This window comes from Watersipora subatra, chromosome 6, assembly GCF_963576615.1.
Source record: "Watersipora subatra chromosome 6, tzWatSuba1.1, whole genome shotgun sequence".
Lineage (NCBI taxonomy): Eukaryota > Metazoa > Bryozoa > Gymnolaemata > Cheilostomatida > Watersiporidae > Watersipora > Watersipora subatra.
The window spans coordinates 14,991,648-15,002,571 of record NC_088713.1 but is presented as its reverse complement, the minus strand read 5'-3'; the positions used below and the strand labels follow the sequence as shown (position 1 = coordinate 15,002,571).

The 10,924-nt window shown below is 41.4% G+C and overlaps 1 protein-coding gene across 1 annotated transcript in view; it reads left to right on the top strand.

Moving 5' to 3' along the window:
* Positions 1–6,780: 6,780 nt before the first annotated feature.
* Positions 6,781–10,924, top strand: part of LOC137398065 (leucine-rich repeat and death domain-containing protein 1-like) — a 40,952-nt gene continuing 36,808 nt past the window's right edge. Inside the window, exons 1-2 of the mRNA XM_068084168.1 lie at positions 6,781–6,785; positions 9,602–9,742. Of these exons, the coding sequence (XP_067940269.1) occupies positions 6,781–6,785; positions 9,602–9,742 (146 nt within the window). The remainder of the gene's footprint in view (positions 6,786–9,601; positions 9,743–10,924) is intronic.

Genomic DNA, 10,924 nt, shown 5'->3' with positions numbered 1-10,924 from the left:
GGTCCCTGTTTTCGCCCTTCACGGTAAAAGATCTTGACCGTGAACTCTGCCATCTGTTGTATCCATCGCATCATCCTTGGGCTGTCACACTGTTTGATGCCCCAACTCAAACTCTTTTGATCACTGTAGACAATTACTTCGTGGCCATAAATGTAGTGCTTCCAATGCTTCAGACTCAGGATGACAGCGTATAACTCTTTCTCAACTACTTCATAGCGAGTTTCAGCTCCGGTGAAATGTCTGCTGAAATAGGCAATGGGTCGGTCTCGTCCTTCACTTTCTTGACTCAACACAGCTCCACACCCGGTATTGCTGGCATCACAGGAAATCACGAAGGGTCGGTCAAACTTTGGGTAGGTTAGTAGAGGGCTCTTGGTAACCATCTGTTTCAGGGTTTCAAATGCTTTTTCGCATTCTTCGGTCCATCGGAACTTTGTTTCTTTCTTAGTGAGGTTGGTCAGTGGTCTGGCGATAGTGGAGAAGTTTGGGCAGAAGCGTCTGTAGTAGTTGACAAAGCCCAAGAACGAACGTGTTCCTGTAGCAGTGGTGGGTGGCTGAAAGTCTAGCAGTTTCTTCACATTAGCGGGGTCGGGAATGACTCCTTCCGTGGTGACCAGGTATCCAAGGAAAGGCAATTCTTGACGAGCAAAGGTGCATTTCTTTAGTTTCAACCTCAACTTGTGGTGCTCTAGCCGCTGGAACACTTCTTCTAGGTGCCGCTTATGCTCTTGCCATGTTTTAGATGCAATGAGAATATCGTCCATGTATATCATGCTACTGTGGAAAAGAAGACCGCTCAGTACGTATTGCATCAGACGGCTGAAGGTAGCTGGTGCGTTCTTAAGGCCAAAGCACATGTACTTGTACTCGAACAGACCTTTAGATGTGATGAAGGCTGTGTACTTCTGAGACTCTTTCTCCATTGGAACTTGATGAAAGCCCGCAAAAAGGTCAAGGGTGGTGAGATATTGTGCTCCGGACAGAAACTCCATGCTCTCATCAACCCGAGGTAGTGGGTAGCTGTCTGAGATGGTGACTGAATTCAGTTTTCTGAAGTCCACGCAAGGTCTTATGCTGCCATCCGGTTTCTTCACAATGACCAGTGGAGACGCATAAGGAGAGTTTGAGGGGGTGATGATCTTTGCCTTCAACAGCTCATCTAGCTTGTCATTGAGTGGCTGGCGCAGGCTGTTTGGAACTCGATACGCTTTCATCTTGATTGGTTTGGTGTTGGTCAGTTGGATGCTGTGCTCAACCACATTGGTACCTGGCAGTTCTGATTCGTCTTTGGCAAAGAGGTGACTGTATTTTTCTAGAAGAGTCAAAAGTTCACCACGCTCTTCATAGGTCAAAGCGCTTTCTTGTAGATTCAATCCTCTTAGCCAGTCCTCTCTACCATTCGGATTGTAGTCTACTTGGTCAATGGTCTGGATCTGTTTGGCTGCCTCCACATATCCTAGCTTCTGGTGTTGGTAGATGGTTAAGGGATGACAGGCAGGGTTGACAACTCTTACTGGCATCGCATCTCCAGCCTTGACCAAGGAACGAGGGCTCATGAAGAGGTGGTACTTCTCAGGGTCTTGTTCAAACACCAAAGGTTGGCCAGGCTTGATGGGAATATTGCTTTTCGTCATCACCACAGCAATGGCTCGGGGAGGGATCACAACTTTCTCTGTTGCTGAGACGCGCAGGGGTGGGGTCTTTGAGTGTTCTAGGGGTATGTGTTGACCTCCAATCTTGAGTTTTCGTGCGGCAGGATCCAATAGGATTGGTCCCCACTTTTGGATGCTGTCCCATCCTAGAATGCCATCTTGGTTGCAGCCTGGAAAGACACGGAAGAGTTGTCGGACTTCTAACTTTCCAATCTTCAATGTCAGTTCTGCTTCGCCAATCAGGTTAAGCCTTTCTCCAGTGACTGACACAGCCTGTTGACAGGTGAGTGGGTAGATTGGAACTCTCAGGCGTCGTATCAATGCTTCAGAAATGATTGAGATCGCTGATCCAGAATCAAATAGGAATCTTCCGACTTGACCGTTGACAGCTGCCAAGATCACTAGGCATGGATCTTTCTGTTTTCCATTGCGTAGTTGTCGAATTGGAGTCTCCGGAGTTGCTTGCAAGGTTCGTCTGGCCACTTCACTAATCGACTCTGTGTCATCGATCTCTTGATTGGTTAGGGAGGCTCTCTCAATGGTGGTACGGTCTATCTCATTGGAGGGTTGTCTTCTTTTGGCTCTCCAGCGGTTTGTTACTGTGTATCCAAACCTCTCAAATTGTTTGCGGCTGAGTCTGAATACTCCATAGACAGTGATGGCTGAGCAAACCAGGAATACCCACAGGTGGAATGGATTCTTGAGAAGGACGATGAAAGAGGTCATTCCCCTGGACACTATTCCAGCAGCAAGTTTGTCAGCGGTAGACTCCAAGTCTTTGAAGTCCCCTACACTTGGTGAGGCTCCGAGGAAGGCTAAAACTTCAGCATGCGCTGAGGCAGTATGTAAGAAGGCATTTAACTGCTCAGTAGGCTGAAGTTCCCGCCAGGTGTACATCATAATTGGTTTGAAGATCATAGGCTTCATCAGGTCAGCGTCATCAGCGATTGAAGGGTAGCTGAAGGCATGAAGTATGGGGGCTTGGCCCGTCTCGGTTAGCCGTCCGGTTGGTCTGTTGTAAATGTAAACTTCCTTGGAGATTCTGACTGGAATGGATGATGTCAATGAGCAGTCGGCTGGAGTGCCATGATGTGAGATGATCAGAGTTGAGGGGTCTAAGTATCCATGGGATGACCGGTTGTTATATTCGAACTTAATGGGTATCTCTTCAGTGCAGTCCTTTGGCTGAGCCAGAAGGTGGTAGTTGTCTGTAGGTATGGGCACACAACTCCAAACTTCCAGCAGGTTGTATCCAGCACGGCTGTACAGCAAGGACTGGTTCAGCAAGGCTCGAATGGTCTCAGTAGGTTTGGTGAGGGCAAGGGTTCTCATCACTGTTGTGGCAGACTGCATACTTTCACAGGTCAACTTCAGAACATGCTGATAGGCAAACCGCTGTTCTTCTCTTACTCTAAAGTACAAGGCTTGGAGTTCAGCAGCAAGCTCATCTGAGGTGACAACTCCGACATCTGTGGCTCCTCGCTTTCCTCTGGAGATGTCGCCTCGAACAGGGGCGCTCTCTAGGATTTCCATGGTGAAGGGGACAGATTGGTCAGATATCTGCACGGTCTTGCCACAATCCGTCTCTGTGACATTGCTTTCAAATGTCAGTGCCAATTGACCGTCATTCGAGATCCAGCTCTTGTGAAGATATTGACCAGGCATCTTCTTATAGAAAAGGTACTTGCATTTGGCCTCCATGTTAGCCTCCCAAATTAATGCGCTGGTTTCCAACTGGCATCCGTTTGCAAAGTAACTAGGGCAGCTAGTCACATCTGCGCCGGTGCATTGGAATCCTGCAGAGTTGTGTCTCTTGTAGACTTGGACAGGGGTGGCAAAATAGTTAGTGGCGGTATACTCGTGCCAACGGCAGCATTGTGGAACGCCCCCTTTTGGTGTGCTATATATGAGCTGGTTGCTGGTAGCAAGGGCTCCCTTTGGTTGCAGTTCCAAATCACCCACACTGGTTTTTCGGGTCTGCACCATATTTCTACACTCTTCTACGGTCACCCTCATCTCTTCAGTAGAGGTCTCTTTGAGGTGTTCATCACCGAAAAAGTATGTCAGCAATCGGATTGTCTGCTTGAGGCCTCTGCAGTGCCATCCGGATACATCATATTGGAGAACATTATGACGGTACAAGCTGAAACTGGCAGGTCGAGGCTGCGAGTCATGATCTGCAGTAGGTAGCTGGCAATTGATAGGAGCAGGAAGGCTGAAGAGTTGCCCAGGAGATGCTGTCGGACATACCATTGGCTGTAGTTCAGCGTTGACACCGACTTGCTCCATGGGGCTGAGGATAGAGAACGTAGCCATCGCAGAAAATTTTAAAAGTGGGCTGGCAGAGGTGGGGGCGAGGCAGCAGGCTACAGTCATCATGGTGAGATACAAGTACGCATTCGTTGGTGAAGGCGCTCGTCCTCCGCCTCCTCCTTCGATGCGTGTGGCTTCGGCAGTTTCAACTTGTCGCACATTGGTTTGGCGTCCTTGGTGGCGTGGGTTTGGATTGGGGTGGTACCGCTTGCGAGATTGAGGTTGGCGCTGTCGCTGTCGGTTACAGGTACTAGCCATGTGGCCATATATTTTACAGTTGAAGCAAAGCGGCTCTCCATCTTGGTTATACGCTGGTTGTCTGTCATTCTTCCAGCTTCGGTTTGGTCTGGGTCCTCTCTCTTTCCATCTTTGCGGCTGCTGATATCTTGGGTGGACTGCCGCAGAGGGTCTCGGCTGGCTATATTCTGGTAGGTGGTGCTGTGGGTTTGGCCAATTCTTCTCTCTTTGAAAATTAGGAGCCTTTGGTTCAGGATAGGCTCTCTCCATCTGCAAGTTATTCACTTGTGCCGTGAGCTTTTCCATCTTCTCCAACAGTGCCTCCTGCTGTGAGCTGGTGGCTACTGCATGCACAGGAGCTGTTCCTTCTCTTTGCAAGAACTCTCTCTGCGCTTGTGCTTTTACTGCTAACTTCAATGCTTCCTTTGAATTTTCTGGGTCCTTTGGAATTATCGTCTCCTGGAGGTATCTGGGCAAGCCTCCTATAAATTTCATCATTAGCTGGTCATCTGCCATTGGTCGCTGCTCATCTGGGCAAATTTCTCCTGCAAGGCGCTGCAGGTCATCGAAGTAATGCACCACACTTTCACCTGGCATTAAAGTGCGTAGGTGGAATGCGCCAGTGCCATACTTCTTGCCATCGGTGAGCGGTTGAAAGTAGTCATTTAAGGCTTTAGTGAGGTCATTGTAGTTCTCCTTCAGATCAGCATTCTCTCTCACTTTCTCTTTGTAGATTTTAAGCGCATGCCCTCTTAGACTATTGGTCAACCACAGCGCTGCTTTGGCGTCATTGAAGCCAAAACGGTCACAGGCCATTTTGTAGTCGCTGAGGAAACTCCGGAAGCTGCCATCGGTAGCTGGGTCTCCATGGTACTTGGGAAAGCTTCCATCCAAATGTGCTGCAAGATCGGCCATCTGTCTTTTTTGGTGCTCACGCAGTTCCTGTTGCAGGGCAAGCACTTCCTCTGCTAGTCGACGACGATCTCTCTCTTCAGCTCGCACTTCTCGATCGGATGGAGCTTCCTCCTCCAGAGTGCTCATGCAATAAAATGGGGTGAATTTTGTAGTACTGCCCTAGTCACGGCCCACACAAACTGCTTTTTCACAGTTTAATGGAAATAGGTAAAATGGTTACCTGGTTTTGCAAGTTTTAGGGTTGAAGGTTAAATTTAAAGTGGGATCGCTGTAGCTCTTTTCCAAGCTAAAAATTTTTTTTTTTTTTCTTCTGAGAGTCTTCTACGCGTGCTCCTTTCCAAGCTCTTTCCCAAGCTCTTTTCTAAGCTCTTTTCCAAGCTCAGTACTAAAACATAACAATAGGTGTAGGCATCTCGATAAGTAAAGCTGCTATCTCATATCTAGTAACAATTTGTGTCTCCCCGACTCACTGAGGCTAGCCCAACCGCACAACCCAAGCAAAACCTGTACTAACACAGCCCTAGGCTGGTGGTGTAGATAGCAAGCAGAGCTTTAATTCACTGCAGTAAAAATGTTCTCTAATTCTAAAAATTAGAATTTTTTCTCATTAGCTGAAGTTATTCTCTCTCAAGCAGTGTAAGTCGCCCAACTGCTGAATTGTTAGTCTCAATAATCCTATAATCTCTTAGGAATTTCAATCTCATCTCTGCATTTTAGCATTCTCCTCAACCAGCATAAGTCTCGCAGCTGGGATAGGTAAAATCTCTGGTTCTCTAAAACAGAACTTTTTTTCTCATTAGCTAAAGTTATCTTTTCTCAAGCAGTGTAGTCCCACAACTGCGATTAATCTCAGTATTCCTATAATCTCCTAGGAATTTTAATCTCCTCTCTGTATTTTCTCTCGTGTACGCGTACATAATTTCTCATAGGCCTGTAATCTCAAAACTCAGTTTTTTCTCAATAAAATCTCATCTTCAGCTCTGCACTAATTCAATATTCCTCTGCTTGCTTCTATAACCACGCTAGAGTTGGTGATGCGCAAAATTGCTTGCTCACAATAATGCACACCACAGCCTGCCACAGCTTAGTTTCAAGCTTAGCATGCAATTTCTCAAAGTGTTGGAATTTTCCCTCAAAAGAATGTAAACAAACATTCTACTCACGCTCTAGTAATTCTTTATGACACTGGAGTCGCGCCCCTCTAGCTAGAATAATTAATTGATAATTATCGGCTACGCTTACTGCTAACAGCTTACTCTACAAGGTTAAAGCTTCAGTGTTGCCAAACAAACATATTTGCATGCCTCGGTCATTGACCACCAAATCTGTAATAAGTTTTCACTTCAGATTTGTCTCCACCACACCAATAGAATTGTGTTGCTCAATTGTCGGGCGCCCAGTTTGTTAAATTTTAGACATGGTGTGCTGAAGAGCAAATCTGGGTTCTAAGTGCAATTGTCTAGACTTAAAATACCAGCAAACTGAGTCCAATTCATGCAGAATAGTCTGCGAGGCGACGCTGAGTCCTGTGCTATTTTCTCATTAGAATGAACCACTCATTTTAGACCAGTAGGCTAATTTATCTTGTGACAAGTTCTATCAAATGGAGTTGCATTTACCACACTGATTTTGAATTGATTACCATGTCAAATAAAGAAACGAGATGAGGTTGGTTGTATTTACCCCACTATCAAATGTTATCTATTAGAGTAAAGAACAAGATGTATAAGATATACTACAAATGTTGCAAAGCATAGTACAAAATAAAAGAGAAAATTCCCACCACTTTGAAAAATATAACTCTGCCCATAGGCTGTATCATAACAAAGAGTCACTTGCCTGAACTGCGAGTAGCTTTGGCAAAGAGTTCGTGAATGCACAAGAGTGAATATAGCTATGAGTACAAGTGTATCAGCAAAGGTGCTTCCGAGGTTACTGAATGTAGAAAAGATGACAAACTTCTCTCTTTTATAATCAAGGTGAATATTCTGTATATATAGGTGCTTAAAATAACATGTAACTCCATTGGTTAACTTCAGACTGACGTAAAATAGTTTCATAACAAAAATATGATGTTGCAACAAAATTTGTTTCATAACAAAATATTATGTTGCGACAAAATCCGTTTGTCATGCGCCAGACACGGATTTAGGCATTTCCAGCGGAGAAGTGCGGTTTTCTTGCTACGTGGGTTCAGCAGAGGTACTCCGTTCACTTTAGTCCTGTGTTCTGAGGTAAATCGGAGTTCACGTATAGCGTTGACTAAAAGTCTCCGGAGTCTGTGGGAGCTTGGGCAATGTTTTTAATAATACCTCTGTCAGCTCTTTTTTCCACCATCTCGTGTAGGTCTACCTGATGACAAGTTAATTGGAGCTTTGCTGGTCCTTCTGTAGGACTCCTCTATAAATCTTATTGATGAGGGATTAATTGGCGTGTACGGCTTGTTGCTCACTATTTCATAAGCAATCTACAAGAGTATTCAGTGCTTAACGGCAAATATCTTTGGCCATACACTGTAAATGAACGGTTAGCAAATGCTTAGCAAAGACCAACAGCATTACAGAAACTTGCACATAAGTGAGGTTGCTTATAAAGTGATGTTTATATTATCAACAGAACAGCAAAACATAATAACTAAGCCCCAACTAGTCATTCATTAAAAATAATAACATGACTAACAGAAAAGCAATAAAACCAAATTGTAAAATTATTGCTGAATTTTCACAGATAATTTACTCAAACAGATTGTTTCACAACATATCCTGGTCAGAAGTTTTTCCATTTGTGCATCTTAAGCTCGCTCCTCAATGATTTGTTTTTAATTTTAAAATTGAAATATAATTCAAACTAACTTTGTTACTTTATTGATTAATTATTAGTCATTGTGTTTTTATGTTACTGTATAATGTGTAACTATGGGCTTCCCATTGGTTTGACCATACAGTGCCAAGTATGTTTGATTACAGAATACTTAAAGAATACAAATGTTATTTTAGTAATATTTAGATCAGCATGGAAAAGTCTACTTTGTGTTAACATTTTTTTGTTTATAACCATATGTTACAGATTTATGACACTGTCTACCCTTAAGTGTTCCGTTGCAGGAGAGAGAACACCAATAGTTGTATTGTCATTAAAAATTTTAGTTCGATCAAAAATGTTGACATGCATATTTGCTAATTATCTGAATTATTACTCAAGCAGATACAAAACTTCATTCAAAATGACTTTTTGTATTATTTGCTTGCATTTGTGACCTTCTCCGTATCATTTTTTCAGGAAAAAAATAAAAAATTTAGGTGTAAAAATAAAGAACTTGGCATCGTAGTTACATTTTATTCATATGATCAAACAGAGAGATTTAAAATTTTATTCAAAATCTTTTGTTGTAATTTTTAAGTATATTCTAAGTTTCTTTGTATAAGTTTTTTCTTTAGACTGCTTTGATCAGCTGATATGAAAATTTATGCACACCCAACTGATTTTTCACCAGCGTAATGAGGGAAAGAATAAACACAGCAAAACCTAGCCCAATAGTTAACGTTAAACTTAACATTAAGTTAAAATGGTTTATCAGTTTCATGTATAACATATCTTATAATTAGACAATGTACTTGTTCAATTTGACGAGCAGAACTTTGCTAGGCGAGTGATAGAAACATAAACACAACCCACCCAAAATCACGACACTTACATTTCCTAAAATTTTGATGTGAAATATTTATTTTTAGCTGAAACAACTTTTATGAATGGTTAATCTCAGTCATGCTTTTGGTTGTAGCAAAAATGACTAAAAAACTGTCTGAGTTGGACCTGTAGCACAGTCGTGGCATTTTTATGGCATTGGATTTATATGACAACTTATACATACCCTCTATAAACATTTCATTTTAACATATATGTAATTAGGTTTCTTTAAAATAAAGAATTTGCAATCAAAAGAGTTAAGGCAATCGTTATAAACCTCTACTCCTGTCCAGCTGGCTCTAACCCATGCTGAACGTCACTGGTAATATGCCACATGTGCAGTTTTAAAAATGTTGAAGTTTTGTCATGGTACATGAAAGAAACTGTGAAAAGTAGTGATATAAAATCAACAAAACACAATTATCAAGTTTTGATTATTTGCAGTCATTGTGAAATTAGATTTTACCTCATTTTTAGACAACGTTTTGACCTTTTGCCAACTGTGCATTTACACTGCCATGTCTCTATTGTAATCTGGCAATAAAACTCATTTTCTTCAATATTTACTGCCTCGCTCATTCGTTTTTCTTATTTCTAGATTTAAAATGCTGAATATAACATGATTATTATTTTACACTGAGTGCTTACTCAATATACGCATGGTTAGACTGTTGACTTGTAAAACCAAATAAAAGAATATTTAGTATTCTCGTGAAATAAATTATTTTAACGTGGAACCAGTAACTTGGATTGCAGAGTTTTAAGTCATTAGATAATTTTAGGACCTTCCATTACAGATTTGCTTCACTGGCCAGCTTGAAAGAACTGACTCTCTCTCACAATAAATTCGATCCCGTTAGCCCTGCTGTCATGAGAAATATTGGTTCACTAGAAAAACTCAACATGGAGTTTTGCAAATTTGCTAACTCTAAAGTAAGGTAAGACTGAAATAGTATCCCAAAGAAAACTTATACAAGACTTTGCCTTGTTGATGAAAATCATTGTATGGGTTTCTTCTTTTGATCACATTGTACTGTTTCGAATGTTTAAATTTAATTCGCGCAAATAGAAAACTGTTTTTTTAGAATTAATCAGCCTGTCCTGCAGTGTAACCAAATCTATCGTAGCAAGAAACATCTCCGACATTGCAAACCTATGTGAGGCTGTGTGGTTTTGCTTTGTGATGCACCTCTCTAAAATCACTTTTTTGGTTGGTAATTCTATGTTACAACTCATTATTGGCGTTAGTAGTACAATAAACTCTGTACTAATTTTTCTGCAATAAAAACAGTTCTTAGTACGCACATGCAAAATGTTTGTGTGGCCGAAAGTTTCTCTTCATCTTCGCGAAAATTTTATATAGTTACATTAAACTCTCTACTACTTTTTTCTGTGATAAAAACAGTGCTTAGTACGCATGTGCAAAATGTTTATGTAGCCGAAAGTTTCTCTTCATCTACACAACAAGTTTATATTCTTTAAAACTATGCGTAAAAGTTTTGCTTGACTCAAAAATTGTTTGAATGGTAATATCAGCTAGTTCAGCAGTACAAAAATACATGGTGTCAGAATATATGGATTGCATTCAAACAAAATCTCAAAATACTTTACTCAGAATATTTCACAAGAAAGCTTTTGATTTTTCTGCTAATCCGCTATTCAACCTAAATAGAATTTCAACTATTAAAAAGTTATACAAATACAAAGTACTGATAAAAGCACAAAACCTATTTTATGAAAAAAGCCAAAACAGGACAATAACACATTTAACTACTCGTCAAACACACATATACTTAAAAATACCATTGTTTAAATCAAAAGCTGGTCAATGTTGTTTGAATTATCAAGAGTCATTGCTATGGAATCTACTACCGGTTACACTGCATAAAATTGTAAATGCTAATTCTTTCAAAAATGAACTGAAATGCTACATCAGACAACCAGACTAGACTAAACTAACTAGACAGACTTCTGCTGACTCTACTTTCAGGTTCCGCGTCTTGATTAGCCTTGCTATTGCGCACAAAGACCTCATCATCACTTTTCCTGGAGTGACTTTTTTCTATTTATCCTGTCCTTTTAAACTGTAAGAAACACTCTTCATATTATTTTTTTGTGAT